This window comes from Bombyx mori, chromosome 6 (assembly GCF_030269925.1).
Source record: "Bombyx mori chromosome 6, ASM3026992v2".
Taxonomy (NCBI): domain Eukaryota; kingdom Metazoa; phylum Arthropoda; class Insecta; order Lepidoptera; family Bombycidae; genus Bombyx; species Bombyx mori.
The window spans coordinates 352,594-374,226 of NC_085112.1; the positions used below are offsets into that span (position 1 = coordinate 352,594).

The following is a 21,633-nucleotide window of genomic DNA, read 5'->3' on the forward strand; positions in this document are numbered from 1 at the left end:
AACATAATAGTTTGACACGGCGGTCGAAATACATGTGTTGTGAAAAAAATATTTTTTTTATCAATTGTTTTTAATTATTTTAAGTGAAACTTCACACTTTTTTAATTTGTATAAAATAAGACAGTTTTCATTATTTCTAGTTTATTTTTGAATGTAAGTACGTATACTCGTTTTAGTTACTTATTCTCATTTTTTATTTTCAATATTCTAGTTATTTTCATTTTTTATTTATGAATCGAAGACATCATTGGCTGTTTATTAGTCCGTACACGAGATGTTTCGTAAGATAGCTCAGCCAAAATGTTATTTTCCATAGATTTACTTTAATTAAAACGATTTTAAACAAAATAACATACTTTCGCGACTCTTAGACATCGTTAAAACTACTCAAAATATAGAAATATTTCACAATTTTCGTGTCAAACAGTCCAAGAAAATATTTTATTTCAATTCGTTAAATTAATTATTAAAACATTTAATTGTTGACCTTTTAACTGCTCAGATATTTTGTTTTATTTTATTTTGTAATGTTTTATATGAATCTTCAGTAAAGCGGATTTCATAATATAGTCGTGGCCTAAAGGATAAGACGTCCGGTGCATTCGTATCTCTAGCGATGCAATGGTGTTCGAATCCCGTAGGCGGGTACCAATTTTTTTATTCCTCTATTTTAAAAACTTTCTCTTTGATTTATTTGTGTTTAATTTTTCCTGTTACATCTGATGAGAAATTCGGAGGCTTCGTCATCTCGCGTGGTGGCGACATCAACTGGCCACTGAGATCGTCTGACTTAACACCACAGCCCACTGAGTTTCTCACCGGATCTTCTCAGTGTGTAGCGTTTCCGATCCGGTGGTAGATTCTGCGAAGCACTGCACTTGCTAGGGCCAGTGTTAGCAACACTCCGATTTGAGCCCCGTGAGCTCACCTACACGTCAAGGAGAAGCTGAAATAGCCTCTTAAGGCTATCAGCATAGGTAGGAAAAAAGCGTGTCTGAAGTTGGCGGTAGCGAAAGCCTTAGACTTCAATTCGTGAATGCCGGTCGCCGATGCCGATCGAAAAATCGACTGCTAGTCTATAGATCTTTTTATTCCGAGAATATGCATCGTGTTTCAACCTCTCTGAATTAAAAAATCAACGCAGGCGAAACCGCGCAGCATGTCTAGCTGAGTTATTCATTATTTCAAGCTGAATATTTTTTTTGCCATATAGCAGTTGACTGTCAGAATAATATATAATATAATTTGATCTCATTCTTTTGTTCTATTTTATGGCAATTTTTTTAAATATTTATACAACATACATTAATTAAACTGTTAATAAAATTTAATTACTTCAAAGTTTTCGCGTTTTCAATGTTTTATGACACAAAGCTCCGACTTGTTGATGTTTTTGAAAAAAAAAAGGGTTTTATTGTATTTGAACAATTGAACTCACGACCCGTCAATTGTTAAGTGATGACTATGTGATGTAGAAATAACATCGTATAACAAAAATAAGCCCCCGCGACTTATTTCGCATAACTAGGAATCCGCATAAAAACCAAAATTTCTTATTTCAGATTAGACTGAGACCTGATCAAAGGGCATCATTAAACAACGATGAAGAACGGAAGTAAGTATCAGATCAAGATCATCAGATCAGGCACATAAAAGAGCTCAAGAATCGAGTCAAGAATCTAATTGAGAGGCTTTTCTCACGCGCCTCATTCAGGAAGCGTGTGAGGATCTTATATGATGACCTCGTGTCGAATCATTAACAAAATCTGTATTCCACAATGCCGACACATCATCTAGTCAGTACTTGTCTTGTAGAAGTGTCTCGTGAGAGATTTGTGCTTGTGCTAAAAAAAGTTCTAAAAACCCTATTTTTTGACACAGGCCCGAATCTCCTATTGCCTCTATGGAATGGGTGCGTTCCCTGGAACTGGCGAAGGCATTCCTTAAAGAACTCTCTTACGCTCTCATCTAAATGTCCGAGCTTCACCCGGGTCAGAACCCGGTAAAAATAGGAGGGGTCATCGCGGTCAAAACAAAATCTACGTAATAAAAAAAATACTGCAACCAAACACGTGTACACATAGGCATCGCCTTGAACGACCTTGAGATATGAGGTCTAAGTCTTAATTTTATAGTAACTAACGGCTGGTCCACCGGAACACGCGTCGCGGCAGGTGTGGGCAGAACAGTGGTATCTACCCGTGTAGGCATACAGGAGGCCCTACCACCAGTAAACACTCCACAGTCAGATATTTATTTATTTTTTATTATCCATGACACTTGAGATAAAATTTACATTAGCGGACTTAATGCCTAAGATATTCTCTACCAGTCAATCAAAGGTAGTGCAAAATAAAAAGAGAGTTAAAAGTATTATCATGTTTGGCAACAGCAACTATGTGTTTCATAGTTATAAATATCCCGCAGATTATTAATTATCTTAATAACAATTGTAATTTTGTTTTGGTTCATTCAGTATATATATTTTGTTCCAGGGAACCCGCTTCCGGGCTTAGTCCTGGGCTTGATGAGTATCGGTGTATCAATTACGTTAATGTTCTTCGATCCAGTAATACCTATTACATTATTTGTGAGTATTTCAAGTTTTACAGTTGACGACCTCAAAGTTCGGCCGCGTGTTCATTTCTTTAACATTTGATGAGGTATTAAAACATGTAATCGGCTTTGAAACAATATCCCCGATTGTACATTGATCTAAAGTTATAGTTTCGTCCACTAAAACCATCTATGTTGTTTGTTTAATGAACTTTGCTCACCAACAATATTGGTGATATTTGATGATTTGGGTGGATTTTAAGATCGCGCGACATGGCGGCCATGATATTTTGTTTTTCTTTGGATTCAAAGCTGATTTACAGGGAAATGCAATCAGATAGAATTGTCTATTGACAGGCTAAATATTGAAAATTTGTAATGTTATTTAAATATTTTTTTTTTTTTAAATATTTTTTTATTGCTTAGATTGGTGGCCGAGCTCACAGCCCACCTGGTGTTAAGTGATTACTGGAGCCCATAGACATCTACAATGTAAATGCGCCACCCACCTTGAGATATAAGTTCTAAGGTCTCAGTATAGTTACAACGGCTACCCCACCCTTCGAACCGAAACGCATTACTGCTTCACGGCGGAAATAGGCGGGGTGGTGGTACCTACCCGTGCGGACTCCCAAGAGGTCCTACCACCAGTGGCCAAGAGGTCCTACCACCAGTGTCCAATTAAATTCTCGACTTCTTCCTATTATCATTCTAACGCATAGCCGGAACGCTTGTGATTATAATTGCGAATCCAAACGTATCATTAGCGTAGTTATTTCGCGTGCCAATCCCGACTGCGACCGATATTCCAATGTGATTTAGACTTTTAGCCATAATCTTAAGTTCGTTATCCACTTAACTACGGGTGGGCCGACAGCTCGTCTGGCCATACTGGTAACAATATTTTTTTGACCACAACAATTTTGACCGTTCCAAGAAGAAAATGATATCCAACATTAGACAATCATTTTTTAATAACAAGGTCAAATCATTATTTGAATCTGCCAACAAACCTGTTTTTTTTTTCAATATTTTAATTAGCTATGCGAGTAAGAGTTTTTTATTTTTATTTTATTAATTTATTCACACGACTCTCAACGTAATATTTTATTATAATATTTTATTGGAATATTATAATTAAGTTGAGCCGACAAGGGCAAAACGAAAACAAATATACATCTGACATGGATGACTTCTGGACTTCTCGGATCGCCTGGTGTAAAACTGTTGTACATAAGAAGTAAGAATTGGGGTCGTTTGAGCACAAATGAGCACCCTTTCTGCGTCTTCAGTTTTTAACAATCCTTATCTTTTATCTTCATCATATGTTTAAATACATTATAATTTTTTTATTAATTCATTGTATGTTTGTCTTCATTATGTGTTTAAAATCTAGTGCTATTTTGTTAAGAGTCATTGAACTAATTTATCTTTTAGATTTTGCATACCTAATCGTCAAGGCTAGAAAGTTTAGATTTTGGAAGTTGAATTGGAGGTTGGAGGTATGATACATTGAAATATGAACCGGAGTTGTTCCCATTATAATGTTCTTAGTGAAAGTATTTTAGGCTGATAGTTAGCATACATTTTTATTAATTGATTCTCGTTCTCGGCAGTGAAAATTAATTCCGGATCTGTTAGTTCATATATAAAGATTACGTCAGTCAAAATAGAATTCCTAGTCGTAAAATTATATTCATTATTAATCGTTAAGCTAACCTTAGCGTACCTACTACCGAACCATAAATATGAATCTGTTTTTTTTTTAATTTGCATATTGCATATTCGGTGATTTGCTATTATTTAGTGAGCATGAGTCTCACGGTGAGTGACGTCATTGTCGCCATATCCCGTTCTGGGCATTTTGGACCAGACGAGTTCTAATCGCATTAGTAACATAATTGTCAACTGCGAGAGCTCGTGGCTACTCACTCCAGTAGCTCAACTCCAGAGACTGGAGCCTCTATTCCATTCATAGACGAGCGTCTTACCTTCCGAACCGGAATGCATATGCAGGGCGAAGGTACCTTAGGCGAAGGCGTCCTTCTATCATTACTCAAGAACCAGGGGGAAGGTAAGGATAATGGGTGTATGATAGTAGGGCATTTGCCCCATCTACTCAATAGAAAAAAAATTTACTATCATAGACGGCAATTAGCAATCATTGTCGCTAACACAAAAAGAAGTTTGATTTTTTAAATATTCAGTTTTATTCATTCATGTAGTTTTGCTAGTTTTAGTCCCTGGCACGTCTTATTGGCGGAGCTATCCGGATTTGACTAAACACAATACCATATGATCTGTCTTGCTTCCAGTATTCCCGAGCAGCCAATGGTACGCTTACTCACAACGCCATGATGGAAGTTATAGAAGGTATACACATATCGGCGTACCTGTTCAACATTACCAACGCTGAGGAGTTCACGTCCGGAGAGCATGATAAGCTGAAAGTGCAAGAAGTCGGGCCGTTTACTTATAGGTTTGTTTGTTTATTCACTTTCTGTTACGGGTTGTGGAACGTGCCGTAGAGAGGTAGATACCATCATGCAGTGGCGGATTAAAGGTCCAGAGCGCCCTAGGCAAACACTTTATCGGCGCCCCTGTACCGGCCATAAATGACCATAATACCATAAATTTTAACTAGTTGTTTTTGCAATTACGATGACGTTGTATCATCAAACCCTAGACTTTAGTAGACCAGGACCCTTGTACTTACGCTAATGCGCGAATGAAGTTAATTCTTAATCGTTAATTTAAAAATTTTGAGCTCGCGCGCCCCTTGTAACTTACACGCCCCTAGGCACATGCCTAGTTTGCCTTACGGATAATTCGCCTCTGCCATCATGTTATTCCTTGCAACCATTCATCAATAAGAAGGTATTTATTTTAATAATTCCAATGTCATAAGCACAATCCAGCTTGCTACGGAAATACATATAGATTTTTATGCAGATTGAACTTGTTATTTTCCCTATGAATTTATTATAGAGTTGTACCTACCAATGATGGTAGGCTGCATGGCTAGGAGCAAGGTAGCCTAATCAATTAATTACATAGGTTGACTCTGGCTGCAATGATTCTAAATAGTGTAAAACTGGCGCTGTTCTATTCACGGATAAGCGTTGTCTTTTTAGTACGAATTAAATACGTAGTCAACATCAGTTCACGGAAGATTTCCGCGCTGAAGGAATAATAAAATAAAAACTATACATGTTCGTAATTCCTATTGGTAGTACTGCCCGCACGGAATGATATCACAATTCTTACCATTTTTTATCGCGGTGTGGTTGTGATTTATAGAATGGGCAAGCTGTTGTTAAATGCAAGATATGTTGGGATTATATAACGAAGTTCCGGTAACCACTTAAGACCGGGTGGGCCGCGAGCTTGCTCATTTACATAAGCAGTAAATAAGTGGTCTCCTTCTTAAGTTCGATCAGTAAAAACGCAGTTTTCTAAAAATAAAAATGCCATTTGTCGCAGCTGACTAAGACGTCTTGGTATCGCGAATTTTGATAATCGAGTTTTTGTCAATATAAAATTATTCATTAGGAATTTTATTGATTAACTACGTTTGCTATTGAGCTATGAATCTTGTTATTTAAATACTAGTTTTGCGATGCGTCCCTGAATTATGATAGATGTGCTTTTTTTTGCATCTTCATATTATTATATTTTAAAAGTTATTTTTCGATTTAATCTCACGCTTTTTTTGCTATGATCATTTTATTGTGTTTGCAAAATTTTGTATACTCTACAGTTTCCGTGGTCACACGGGCGACCAAGGTGCTATTCTTCGAAACTTAAAATATTACCTAACTACCTATTTAACTACGAGAAATATAGAAAAATAGACGGCAGTTAGCACAATATTCCAATGTCCACGAATAACCCTTTAGTCGTCCGTGACCCAAAAACTCTAATATATTCGAAAAGACAGCATTAATTTACTCTAGATTAAAAGTTGAAAGTAATTTTAATTCTGTCTAGTACTCGCAGATATCAAAGAAAATATGAAAATATTTCATTAATATTAATCCATACAATATATTTTTATGGTGGTAGGACCTCTTGTGAGTCCACACGGGTACCACCACCCTGCCTAACTAGGTGCTTAACACCAGGTGGGCTGTGAGCTCGTCCAACCATCTAAGCAATAAATAAAAATCAAAAGTTTTTGCGAAAATTCCATTCAAATCAGTTCAGTTCACAAAAATTAAAATAGATGAACAATATAAATACAGACTTATCTTTATCTTTCCATCCAAGTAACATGGCGGCTGTGTTTGTTACAGTAAAGCGTAGCTAGTCGTTTGTTAGACTTACTAATTGACAGGAATCTAGTATTAACTAATTAGTCTACCTTGAAATCAAGCCAGCCTTGTACTATATATGTATTACAAAAGGTTGTAATTTGAATTTAATCTGTATTATTAATTGTCGTAACCGGAAAGCACAAAAAACTGTTTGTATTACGGAATTAGGATTTACTTGCATGTGCTTCTGACACACATACATTTAAGATACACTGCACACATATAGTATATGTTGACAGCAATAAACTTAAGTAGTATCTCTTAGACAAACTTGATATTGTTTTAGTATTAACAATACTTTACAAATTATCAGTAGGCTTCCTTCCTTGAGAAAAAAGAAGATATCCTAGCTTGGAGTTGATCAATGGCACTGGTTCTTAACTTTCGTTTTTATGCACTGTTGAATGGGCGACGAAGAGACTGCTTAGTTTGTCAAGCGCTGCCCAGGGTGGTTGGATTCTTCTATTACCTTCTCTCTCTAAATTATTTTCACCCACCTGGAACGTCTGCCCGTATATATTCTTGGACAACTTGAAGCGGGCAGCCCCTTACGACGATTGGACCCAGCCTGATGTCACTATTGAACATCAATTTAGTTTATTCATGCTTATCCCAAATACGGAATTACGAAATGCTGATTGATGGGTATATAAAGGTAATGTTTACTCACTTAGTCACGATATTGTAATGTACATTTGATTGTTGTGTTAATTACACAAAAGGTTTCCGAATAAGTATGTTTTATATATTAGGGATCCGAAACAACTGTTTAATTACGTTAATATATTAATTTGTAGCTTGTTTGTCTCGTTTGACGTCATTTCTGCTGGCATACACAGGCACGTTCACAACGCACCACGAATTAAGGGTAAATCAACATATAAATGCCATAAGCCACCTTAAAACATAAGCTCCAAGGCTCAATTTTATTGCATCAACTGATGCTTCATCTGTCAAATATCAACGCACGACTCATTAGTGATAGGCACATGCAAGGGCTCACAATACGTCTAGCTTCAAGTAAAACCATCACGTTTGGTTGACTGGTAGAATACGCCTTAGACATTATATCCGCCAACGTTTCCAAATACATTAAGTGTATTACAATAAATACAAAAAAAAAATCTTGAACCAATTATTTTATTATCATTCACTTCTTCTCTTTCAGTGAGGCTCGAACGAATAAAAACTTTGTGATAGATGAAGAAGCTGAAGAAATGAGGTATACTCCTCGAATCGATGTGAACTTCATACCCGAGGCGTCTGTGGGAAGGCCTGAAGATATAGATGTCACGTTGGCGAATATCGCAATGTTGGTGAGTATCTACATAATATAATGTTCGGTTACTTCGGTCTCATATTGTGTGAATTTCCCTGTGAATTTGATCAATTCCAAAGGGCTTCCGTCTTTCGGTCGGTATATTCTGGATAAGTATGTTAGTTAAATAATCAGATATAGCATACAGTACCCTGATTAGAGCCTAAAATGTCTGAACCAGTGCGAAGTAACGTGCAGGTGCGTTATACATAAAAAAATCCTTTAAATTATAACAATACCATAAAATAGGCCGAAAACCGAATCAACTCGTGAATACAACTTTACTTACTGTCAATTTGACTTTTAAAATTATAATAGCAACGCTCATTTGCAGACTTTTCAAGTTTTGATTCTTACATTTCACAACAGAACCTTAAAAGATTTTTTTTACATTCTAATACAGTTTTTCTGTTAATTTTTACCCATTACTAAGCGTTTTGGACCAATTATATATATATCCATAGTTTCCTGAAAATTGTCACATACATATTATATAGTACAGTAGAATAATTTGCGCATGAAAATGTCCCTTTCGAATACTTTAAGTCATCGGTTTCCCATTTCATGCCTTTAATATGGAAATGATTTCCCGAGAATGCTGATGGTAAAGTGGGTAAGACCGGTAAAACCTTTAGAATGAATATTTACATTCTTCTTTCAGAGCATAGCCTCCAAAGTGGGTGCCTACTCCTACTTTCCTCAACTAGCCTTCAACCTTCTGGCATCGCAGCTGAACTCCAAGCCAGTAGTGACGATGAGAGCAAAGGACTACCTCTGGGGCTACGACGAGCCTCTTATAAGATTAGGGCATAATATTATACCAGGGATAATAAACTTCGATAGATTGGGAATTTTGGATAGAGTAAGAAAATAACTTTTTTTTGTGCTAGCTGCACCATTTATTAATTTATTTTTTATTGCTTAGATGGCTGAACGAGCTCACAGCCCACCTGGTTGTTAAGTGGTTACTGGAACTCATAGACATCTACAACTTAAATGCGCCACCCACTTCGAGACACAAGTTCTAAGGTCTCAGTATAGTTACAACGGCTGCCCCGCCCTTCAAACCGAAATGCATTATTGCTTCACAGCAGAAATAGGCAGGGTGGTGATACCCACCCGTGCGGACTCACAAGAGGTTCTACCACCAGGTGATGAATGATAAATATACGTGTTGGATATCATATAACGAGCCTTTTGAAAATGCTGAGCGTAATATCAGTCAGTTATAATATAAGTCCATCATCCAAAATTAACCCTAGAATTAACCCTAGAGTAGGTAGATTGGAAAGGTTATCCAACATGCTCCTCTAACTTGTCCCATAGGCTCTCCACTTTATTATTCTGCGTCTTATACTGTTTCTCCTGTGCCATTGTCTCCGCATCAGAACCTTTCACTCATCCTCTTATTTCATATCGTATTTTATGATTTTCCAGCTTTACGATAAAAAAGCGGTCTATAACTATGTGGTGAGCGCTAAAAACTCAGACAAGTTTGCCATTAAGTCTGTAAATGGAATTGAAGGTCTTGAAATGTGGAATTACGAAAATCCCAAGAAAAGGTACTTCTCTTCTGCAAATGTCATTAATACATTACAGATCGAAAATAAGGTGTTAAGGTTGACTTCCCAAAAACATCGAGAAAGGGATTTTATTCTAAGCCTACTGGTATATTTTCGTATTTTTTATTACCTAGTTGGGTGGGTTCAGATGTTAAATGGTAGCCAGAGACATCATCTACCACCCATCATGAGACATCGGTTCTCAAGTGAAGTGTCAGTTTTATAATAAAACCGCTGCCCCACCCATCAAACACACTGCTGCTTCACGACAGTAATAAGTATCGTCATCTATCTAATTTTTTTTCTACCTATTCTCTAACTGATGACGTTGCTAACACTGACCCTAGCAAAAGCAGTGCTTCACAGAATCAATCGGGGTTATCATCGTAGCCAAAGATGTTTCGAATATTTCATATCCTAATATTTGGAATATTCCACATATCCCAAACAAATTCTTCTCACTTTTTTCACATTCTAATCAAAATATATGTCAAAACTGTACTATTTAATCTGAAATTTAAGGTCCAAATGCAACTCATTTATAGACGCATTTGAAGGTATCAACTACCCCGCCATGATGACCCCAGAAACGCCTATAAGAATATACAGAAGTATTCTCTGTCGAATTCTGGAATTGGATTATTTTGACACGATAACAACTGACTATGGAGCCAAGGGTCTGGTCTATCGAATTAGTAACAGAACGTATACGACAAATAACGATACCAAATGTCTTTGTATTGGAGAATGTCAAGAGTACATTTCTCATCTGTCACCCTGCTTTTTTGGTAAGTTTCAATAAATAATCTATATATATATATAAATGAATTGCTGTTCGTTAGTCTGGCTAAAACTCGAGAACGGCTGGACCAATTTGTAGAAATCCAGAGAAGGTTTCAAAGGTAGATAAATATGAACGTGCTCGGAATTAAATAAAAATAACAATTTTGTTTTTCCTTTGATGTGTCCCCCGTCGGACGGATCCTTTTGTTTGTTTTAAGTTTATTTTATACATAAGGTTAGGTCTTTTATTTATCGATTATCGATTGAGGCACTACGAAGTCTGCCGGGTCAGCTAGTAAAGACCCGTGTAGGCACCGGAACGTAAGGACGTCGCAATAGAGGGCCAATATTTTATTAACTAGATATGGAAGAACTTGAATTTGTTGCGATTTTTATATCTTGAAACGAAATTGTTCAAAAATTATTCTTATAATCTCCAAGCATTGTCATAGCTGAGTATCAGAAACAAAACAATAATATTATTATATAGATTCAGGCGCTAGAGCATTCGTAAAAAATACATTGTATTGACACTGTTAATTACATTCGAACAGCCCGCGTAATAAACCCACACACACACACACACACACACACACAGTAAACAGTGATCAAGATCTACAGTATATTTTGAACGGTTATAACATAATGTAGCCAAACCAAACCAAGCTGAAATGTAGCCTAGTCAATAAACAAGCAAAAAAATCTATAGACAGGATCCATTGTCAAGGATTTTATTTTTTATTTTAGGTCTACCCGTGGCTCTATCTAATGCACATTTCCTGTACGCCGATCCAGAAATTTATAGCAAAATAGAAGGAATTCAACCTGACGAAGAGAAACATGGCAGCAATATACTAATTGACCCGGTAAGATATCATGTAGTCAAATACCTAATTAGTTAAGTATTTACTTTAACATATATGTACATCAGTTTCCGCCAATCGTAGACATTACAATTTACTTTGAGTGGCCCAGAGTTAAACAGAAGAAAAAAAAAATCCATATTTTCTGACGATTCACAAAAAAATTCTTGGATGATTTGTTATCTCCGTCGTTTTTCTGCAGCTGATCTAAGAATCTTTTTTTTTTTTTTTTTTTTTTTTTTTTTTTTTTTTTTTTTTTTTTTTTTTTATGATTGAAAGTTTACTGGTGGCCCGAAGGCCTTTCCAGTTTCACCAGGACAGGTGGGCGAGCAAAGGCTCAGCCAAGAGGGGTGGGATTTGCTAACAACTGCCCGAGCGCCTCCGAAGGAGACCTAACAACTCAAGAGCAATTGTTTCGCGAATGAATCTACTACCGGATCGGAATCGCGACCCGCTGAGAAGATCCGGCGAGAAACTCAGCGGGCTATCTAAGAATCGTTGTAGTGCCTGGTCTTTTACGATTAGGTTGACAGTTAAACTTGTGTGGTACCACATCACTCCCATCGTTGTTTAATAAATATAATTTTCCATGTCATGTTTCAGCTGGAATAAAAAAACAGAAATCATGAAAATTATTTAAATTTTATTTTATAACAACAGCAAAACCACTATGACATAAAATTAAAAAAAAAATATCTAGTCAAATACATAACTTCGAACGTTATAAAATTATAAATACATATATCAAATTTAAATCCCACTCATTAGATAAAGATACATGAATTTATTATTTAAGTACTTTAAATTATTAATAAAAAAAATGCTATAGTTTTATAAGTAATGATTTGGAGTCTAGTTAAAAAAAATATTCACTGAACTCTATTTGAATATATAATAATTATTTTATTTGTATACTTAGATTAATAATAAATAATAACAATGGTGCTAAGAAAAAATTAAGCCGCAACGATCTTCACAACAAAAAAAAATCGATTTTGTTTTGGGATTATCACGGTGCTCTGCTAGAAACCATTTATTTCGACGTTTGTCATCTTAGGAAACATTTAAAAACAGTTTTTCAGGAGTTGTTTTTGTAGTATTCATGCATAATGGTACAAAAAAAGAACGATAACGTTTGAGGTTCGACATTTTCAATATAAATATTTGTATATTTAACAATGACAACAAAATTAAATAGATCAAAACACTGTACACTTATTATTTCTATATGAATTGCATTGAGGGAAAACTAACATTATGACGTCACACGCGCTCGGGTTTGATCGGGAGCTGTCGGCGTGTCTTCGGTACTGGATTAAAAAATTAATTTTTATTTTGAAATAACTTTTGAATTATTGCGAAAAAAAAGTTGTAAAAATTGTTTTTTTATAAAAATTATACAATAATATATGATCTTTCCATTTATCACAAAAATACATGTGTGCAATTCACACGTGCTAGAAGTGAAACCTTCAAAACTTTAAATACAGTTATCCTAAATGTCATTGTCTAAGTATAATAATAATAATATGTACAATTTTCTCATTAGTAAATAATTGTAAATCATCTTTTACAGTATGAGGTAGCGCCCTCTGTGAATTGATATTTTAACTTCACGAATAATCTTAAATTAAAATTCACTACAAGAGGTTTCATACACAGGTTAATATTAAAATATCTCATAGATGGTGCTGTATTAAAAAACTAAACTGAGAGCGTCTAATATGTTCTATCTCATTCTCTCGCCGGCTGAATCCTATACATTTAAGTGTTTGTGTCTCTATGGACTTAATTTCTCGTTTCATCGAGTTTGAAATAACAACGAATCTAAAGAAGTTTCACTTAAAAAAAAAAGTATTCTTAAACCCATTGGCATTTCTATAATAAACTAAGAAAACAACATTTAAAGCATTTAATCTCCTTTTTAAATTTTTAAATTAATGTTTTAAATTCTTCATCTCAGTCGTACACTCCTGGCGGAGTGGTCGTGGTTATATTATGTCTTATGCTTACCCACTCTAACCGGCGCCATCTAGGCGGGCTTCGGACAGTCTGCCGACCGAGAGGGCTGGTGGTCGTGGCGCCGACGACCGCCAGTCCGGCGTCCCGAGGGGGAGGGTGATGGGAGAGATGTGCTCCGCACTAAACGCTTCACTTCCCCCCCTTTGCCTTGTCATGAGTTCTGTCTCATTCGAGGTTTGGACGTTGGTTGTTGAGCGACAGGAGGTTTTAGTCAGTTCGACTCTGACATACCCCGCCCAGTATCCCCAGAAAAGGGCGGAAGTCCGGCGATTTCCTCCTGACAAAAAAAAAAAATGTCTTATGCTTGGTTGCGGCTTTTGAGAGACTCATGTTTTAAATAGTATTATTAAATTATGCAAACTGAACTGAACTATTCTGTTCGAACTTATTCTTCATTGAATGACAGACAGGTCAGTGGATCCGTCTAAAAAAAACCTTTTTTTAAACTAAAGAGTTTTAAAGGTTTTAAATACTTAAGTTTTTTCCCCACATGTTTAAAAAATACACTTTAGATTCAATACGTATATCAGAATGAAATATGTAGCAGGGCAACATCATTAATTCATCTAATTTTAACATAGGCCAAACTCGTTAGTGATTAATCAAACACATGAAGCCTGAATTGTATTATTGTACAAGGATTCTCCCACCCTACAAACCGGAACGCAAGATTGCTTCGAATTGTGATTAAGCATATTTTTTTGCACATGATTTGTATACATTATGTTAATTAATCATTGTAAAAGTCAGACCTGATCATGTATCAAGTTCGTATTTCTTTAAAAAAATTGTTATCTCTGCGAGATTTGAGCATCGGAATAGTCTCATAGTCCGATACGAGAAACCGGGCGTCTTATCATTTAGACCTTAGTGCTCAAAGTGGTCCAGGTGGACCTCCAGGGGTCCATGAGACACTCGACGGGGGACGTTCGCGTGAAAAAAGGGGGGTTCTGAATTGGTAAGCAGGGCTTTCGATAGTGAAGAACTAAAAAAATGTTGGCTTGATTTCATCAATCCATGTAGGTAGATATTTTAAGCAGAACATTTTGAGAATCTCACCGACTTTTACTTGACATTTTTTTACATATTTCATATTCAGTACAACTTGCGTCATTAACGTTATTAATGTTTAATTTTAATTATATTAATAATTAATTATATAATTTAATTATATTAATTAATATACACACTGTTATCATGTTACAATGTAATATGTAATAATATGGTAATAATTATATAATTAATAGTGTAATAATTACATACTTGATTTAAAAAATATATATAACTATACCTAGTATTTTTCATTTTATCACTCCGAATAGGGAGTTATCTAAATGAAATTTATTAAAATATTTTTGTTCCAGATAATGGGCTTGGCGTTGAAAACCGAATTTTCAGTACAACTAAACGTAGTGGTTGATGATGTGACTTTCAACAGTGACGCTAGAAGATTCTCAAAAATGCTGGTACCAGTGGGGTATTTCAAAATTGTTAGTATCTCTAATTTTATTTAAATACGTAAATGGACGATCCTCTGCTCGACGGACCACGTATTGCTGAAGCACAACAATGTGGACGTCGCCAACAGCCCTAAACACGTCATTTCGGATTCTCCCGATCCACTAACGGTGCTTTTAGGTATCTCAAGCCGATCTCGTCGAACCCGTCGCTTGCGACGAAGGGTTCGGCGAGTATACTAATCTATAGACACAGCCCACTGAGTTTCTCACCGGATCTTCTCATTGGGTCGCGTTTCCGATCTAGAGGTAGATACTGCGAAGCACTACTCTTGCTAGGGCCAGTGTTTGCAACATCTCCTGGTTTGAACCTCGAGAGCTCATCTACGCGCTAGGGTAACGCTGATATAGCCTCTCAAGGCTATCAGCACAGGTAGGAAAAAAAAATAAGCCACCAACACAAAAACCAAAACAAAATAGCAATTTTAACTGCCAAACAAAATTAAACAAGAATATTAAAGATATATTTACAAAGTAACAATACAAATATGTAATTGACGTAAATAATACGAAAATAATTTGCATCTGCAAACATAATATGTATAACAGCTGAATAATTGGCAGCTGTTGAAATGCTGAAAACGAATTCGATTTGTGATTATATTCAGATTTTCAGTATTGGAAAAGAAAACTAAAACAAGTTTATTTGGTTTGAGTAAGGCGTGGGTATTATCGATACGTGTGTACTTTACGAACTACTGTAGCAAATTTATTGGTATCACGCTTGCCTTCCACTTGGACGCCCGGTCATCGTTCTCGTCGAACCCGTCGCTTGCGACGAAGGGCTCGACGAGATTATTAAAGTTTATTAGTATTAAGTAAATTAACCCACAGACACAGCCCACTAAGTTTCTCACCGGATCTTCTCAGTCGGTCGTGTTTCCGATTCGGTGGTAGATTCTGCGAAGCACTGCTCTTGCTAGGGTTCGTGTTAGCAACGTCGTCAGGTTTAAGCCCCGTGAGCTCACCTACTAGTTAAGGTTACGCTAAAATAGCCTCTCAACGTAAGGTCGAACTTTTACTCTTTAGGCTGGAGTGCATTTTTCAGTCGTAAAAAATAAGATATCTCGTGCATTCGTATCGAGCCATGCGACGGTGCCGGTGTTCGAATCCAGCGGGCAGGTATCAATATTCCTAAAGACATTCGCCGCCCCGCCTGCTTCTACCATGCAGCGATCAGTAATGTGTTTCGATTTGAAGAGTGATTGGCAGCCGTTGTATTTTAAAACTGAGACTTTGAACTCATGTCTAAAAAGGGTGGTGGTATTTACATTTTTGTTGTCTATGGGCTCCAGTAGCCACTCAACACTAAGTGGGCGGTGAGCTCATTAACCAATCTTAGCCCAAAAAAGCATTATTTTACGAATTTCCCTACAGAAATAGGCAGAATGGATCCTCCCCTAGGGCGCTCTACGCTCTCAATTCAGGCAAATTTATAAATATTGAAAGTTTTTATTTTCACTACACGTTGCTATTAGTCCATCGTGGAAGCTTTCGTGAATACACACGCACACACACACACACACACACACACACACACACAGATATGTACATACGAGGTTGTCCTAAATGTTTAAATTACTGGTGGCAAGACCTCTTGGGAGTCCGCACGGGTAGGTACCACCACCCCGCCTATTTCTGCCGTGAAACAGTAATGCGTTTCAGTTTGAAGGGTGGGGCAGCCGTTGTAACTATACTGAGACCTTAGAACTCATATCTCAAGGTGGGTGGCACATTTACGTTGTAGATGTCTATGGGCTCCAGTAACCTCTTAACACCAGGTGGGCTGTGAGCTCGTCCAACCATCTAAGCAATAAAAAAAAAAATTACTTAATTTTTTTTCTATTTCAGGTACAGCCACCTCTTAAAAGCACTCTGATATTTCAACTGAGATTGGTATATGTCTATGGACCATATTTGGTGTTAGCAGTACAAATTATTTTCTTGGTTCTCGGCTTAACAATATTGGCTTATTCTCGTCGGAACATGAATTGCGGATTACTTTATCTCACACGAAAGGAAATTACTTTTTATTTGAGCACAGCGGAGAAAGCTAAAGTCGAACAGCCATTGATTTATTGAAAACATTGACAACAGGAAATTGAGAATTCGTTATTGAATGACACCTCTGGTTGTTTTACAAGTGTGTTAAACAGTAATGCGTTTCGATCTGAAGGGCGGGACAGCCGTTGTACTGTAAAAGCTGAGACTTAGAACTCATATCTCAAGGTGGGTGGCGGCATTCACATTGTAGATGTCTATCGGCTCCGGAGATTTTAGATATGGCAGCATAAATGCAGCTTCCCACCTTAAGTCATAAGATTGAAGTTTCAATTGTTTTGGTCCAGCGGCTGTCCCGTGCCTTCCTTCGAACCTAAACGCATTATTGGATTGCGGCATGGGAGATACTCGCCGCGAGGGGTCACTGCATAGAACCAATAATGCCATCATTTGTAAATAAATCAAGGAATCTGACCCCGGTTTTTTTTTATTGCTTAGATGGGTCGTCCACCCACCCAGTTGTGTGGACGAGCTTACAGCCCACCTGGTGTTAAGTGGTTACTAGAGCCCATAGACACTTACAACGCAAATGCGCCACCCATCTTGAGATATAAGCACTAAGGTCTCAGTATAGTTACAACGGCTGTCCCACCCTTCAAGCCGAAATGCATTATTACTGCTTCACGGCAGAAATAGGCGGGGTGGTGGTACCTACCCGTGCGGACTCACATGAGGTCCTACCACCAATAAATATAGTTATTACGTTTATTATAGTTATTACGAAAATATAGGATTCATTAAATATTATATAATGAATATATTATATTCATTAAATATTATATTATATTATATGCAAGGAAATTAAGTGATATTAGAATTAACGCGCATCTGAAGGCATCGTGCTAATGTCATTGTGTGGTTCACATGAGCTTAGAGGAATAGGAAGAGCTAGGAGAAGTCTGTCCGTCTGTCTGTAAGTCTGCTCTGGATGGATTTTTGAACATAATATGTTAAATAAGAGAAAGAAAGTCAATGAATGCTCTTTAGCATCAGTAAAACGTCTTCAGCCCAGTGGCTCATTCAGTTGCGATCTTTAAATAAATATTGATGCCGTACTTCTAGACTAAGTAGACAAAATTAAAAAATCTGTGACATACTTTAAATATAGTGATAATTGTTTGTATTATTCTTAAGTAAATTAATTAGATTAATTTGTTGTTTTCTTTTATAATACTTCATCAGCTATTTAACAAAGTAATTGATATAGAATAAAGATATACACATTTGTCTTGGCGTAGAAGACGTGCCCATTTATCTCGCGTGCCGTGGGAGGTGGGATATTTGTACAGGGTGAATAGTAGGTATTCGCCAATATAGCGTTAGTACTTTCATAGCGAAAGGATATTATACGTGATTGAAGAGAGCATCTATGAGCTCAGATTACGACTTCAAAGCAGCTACGGCGACCAATCTAAAGCAATAAGATCAAAACATCAATATTCTTTGTCGGTTCGAGGACCTGCTTAAATTTTTTTTTTTTATTGCTTAGATGTGTGGACGAGCTTACAGCCCACCTGGTGTTAAGTGGTTACTGGAGCCCATAGACATCTACAGCGTAAATGCGCCACACACCTTGAGATATAAGTTCTAAGATCTCAGTATAGTTACAACGGCTGCCCCACCCTTCAAACCGAAACGCATTATTGCTTCACGGCAGAAATAGGCGGGACGGTGGTACCTACCCGTGCGAACTCACAAGAGGTCCTACCACCAGTAATTACGCAAATTATAATTTTGCGGGTTTTGATTTTTATTACACGATGCTATTCCTTCACCGTGGAAGTCAATCGTGAACATTTTGTTAAGTACGTATTTCATTAGAAAAATTGATACCCGCCTGCGGGATTCGAACACCGGTGCATCGCTAGATACGAATGCACCGGACGTCTTATCCTTTAGGCCACGACGACGACTAACGATGAACCATTGACGTCAATTCTGAGAAAAATTATATCGGATCCTTAAGAAAATTGCAAACAAAAAAATTACATTCAACAAGCGATAAGAAAATCAAATATTTCAGTTATTAAGGGACATGTGACGTCTGAAATTTTATTATTTTCGCATTAATTTTTGTGTTTGTTTTTTTTTTTCATTACTTGATGCTGCACGCCACAAGAAATGTCTCGGCTGTCTGAGTTTCCAATTAGGATTCCAGTTAATGTCCAATAAATAGGCTGTGAACAGTAATCTATACAAATATTATGAAGCTGAAAAGTTTGTTTGTTTGTGAACGCGCTAATCTCAGGAACTACTGGTCCGATTTGAAAAATTATTTCAGTGTTAGATAGCCCACTTATTGAAGGCCATATGCTATATAACATCACACTAAGACCAATACGAGCGGAGCACTAATAATCTCCATTTGTTAAGTCGGTTAAAAAGCGTGATTTTGGTATCTTAAATAGCTCCTTAACATTCTATTATTCAAAAATATTTTCAGTTTCTACGTAAATGAAGAGGCGGGTAAAATTTAGCGTTATACCAAAGTAACTATTCCACGCGGACGGAGTCGCGGGCAAAAGCTAGTCCTAAATAAAGTACGTTTTATATTAAATACCGTCCATTTCTAGAAAAAAATTTTTTAAGTGATTTTATGACCTGGTAACTGAGACTTTTAAGTCATTTCTTATTTAATGTATATTCATATTTTTATGAAAAATAATATTATGGAGTGAAATTAAATGAAGATGATTAATTTGAGACATTAATCAACTGGGATGAAATTAAATGAGATGATATGAGATGAAATATAATCTCAGTAAAATGGTGGTCATTTACTAAGATTTTTTCAGTGGACTTTTTGGAGGATCCCGAGAAGTTACGTCCAGCGGCTTTGTTTCATTTTCCCACATTTGTGCACTTTCACAGATATTAAACAGTTAATAAACCACCATTATTACACATTTAAACCCGAAGAAACACTAAATAGACAAAATAAAACAAATCACACAACTTCACTCCTCGCGTTCCCGCCAAAAAGTCTTTCTAGAAAATGAAACGAGAATATATCTACCCCATTTAAAATTTCGTACGTCCACGTAGACACGTATACACATACGTGGGTATGTATATAATTTTGTGGGTAGCCCTCACAGAACACAAGATATTTGACAGATGCCTGAATCTCGCTTACGACATTTTCAAGATAAGCTTGCATACGTACAGGTTCCGAACAAATACATTCGAACCATGGGTCTACCGAGCAATATCACCCGCTCGGTGGAAGATCTACCCTTTGTCGTATTGTCGTATATCGCTACCAAACCAGTTTTTTTTTTAATTGATTGCTGGGTGGACGAGATGGTGGTGGTACCTACCCGGCGGAGTCACAAGAGGTCCTACTACCAGTAATTACGCAAATTATAATTTTGCGGGTTTGATATTTATTACACGGTGTTATTCCTTCACCGTGGAAGTCAATCGTGAACATATTATGTTAAGTACGTATTTCATTAGAAAAATTGGTACCCGCCTGCGGGATTCGAAAACCAGTGCATCGCTCAAAACGAATGCACCGGACGTCTTATCTCTTAGGCCACGATGACTTCAAAAAAAAAAAAAAAAATGTACTCTGACAATAATGATTGTGATAGTGATCATGTTGCTATCGCTGTCACGGAGTCAACAAATACGCTCGTCAGGGCCGTATTCAATGAAAACTTCCACCAGGCGTCGCGTCGCGTCGTCTTGGAATCGGTGGAGACGTGTTATTGGTATAGCGTATTCAGTATAACCTGATTGAGCATCATTAAGATTACACTGCCACGTCCAGTGAAAACACGTTGTCATATCTTTCATCATCGCACCACCGTAACACTACTGAGATCTTTAGAACTTATATCTCAAGGTGGGTGGCGCATTTACGTTGTAAATGTCTATGGGCTCCAGTAACCACTTAACACGAGGTGGACTGTGAGCTCGTCCATCCATCTAAGCAATAAATAAAAAAAACCACAAGCCAACAAGAAGTTCACCCCTACCACCTAGGGCCTGTACGTTGAATAGCGCATTTCCTGTAGAAGAACATTGTGCCTCAGAAAATTCCTTAAACGTTTATTGTCTAGTACAAATCAAACTTCTTAATTTTTAATGAGAAGTCAGACAGATAAATGTTTAATATTATTTAAATCGTAGTCCGAGTTGCGTTTTTAAATAAATAATTAAATATAATGTAAGAGACGGCAGTGAACTTATAGGTCAAACACCCAATCCTCGCGTAGTGTATATGCGATTATGACCTCATATCACACGGCCATCCATATTAATCCATACATATTAGTTATAAATGCCAGGTTTGTTTGTTTGTTTGTTACCCTTTCACGTCATAACTACTCAACCGGTCCTCGTGAATTGCGAACAGGTGGTTCCTCCTCAGTGCTGAGGGTCGTGACCATTACGCAGCACTTTTGTTAGGACTATGTTCCTTTATTCCTTCCAGTCCTCAGCGCAGTGGATAGCGACAGTGATGCTGAAGTCCAAAGTTGTCTTAATCTGGGCCTAGGGGACTACGCCTCCTAGGCCTCTTTTCTTCTACTTGTTCGGTGATGAGTAGTCTCAGGTGGTTGGGGCACAGAAAAGGACATACATAGTTTCGTCCAGAAAAACTGAATACTATTCTCCAGTTGAACGTCC

The 21,633-nt window shown here is 37.0% G+C and overlaps 1 protein-coding gene and 1 long non-coding RNA gene across 2 annotated transcripts in view; one reads left to right on the top strand and one right to left on the bottom strand.

Moving 5' to 3' along the window:
- On the top strand, positions 1 to 18,149 carry LOC101743784 (scavenger receptor class B member 1). Its single transcript, XM_038011780.2, has 11 exons — positions 1 to 153; positions 1,563 to 1,615; positions 2,496 to 2,590; positions 4,872 to 5,035; positions 8,041 to 8,188; positions 8,852 to 9,052; positions 9,628 to 9,752; positions 10,275 to 10,540; positions 11,283 to 11,401; positions 14,785 to 14,910; positions 16,789 to 18,149. The coding sequence occupies exons 2-11, from the start codon at positions 1,603 to 1,605 to the stop codon at positions 17,017 to 17,019; spliced, it is 1,488 nt and encodes a 495-aa protein (XP_037867708.1). The 5' UTR covers positions 1 to 153; positions 1,563 to 1,602; the 3' UTR covers positions 17,020 to 18,149.
- Positions 12,022 to 21,633, bottom strand: part of LOC134199020 (uncharacterized) — a 36,534-nt gene continuing 26,922 nt past the window's right edge. The window contains exons 2-3 of the long non-coding RNA XR_009973335.1: positions 13,412 to 13,697; positions 12,022 to 12,708 (exon numbers count right to left, since the gene is read on the bottom strand). This is a non-coding gene — a long non-coding RNA (uncharacterized LOC134199020). The remainder of the gene's footprint in view (positions 12,709 to 13,411; positions 13,698 to 21,633) is intronic.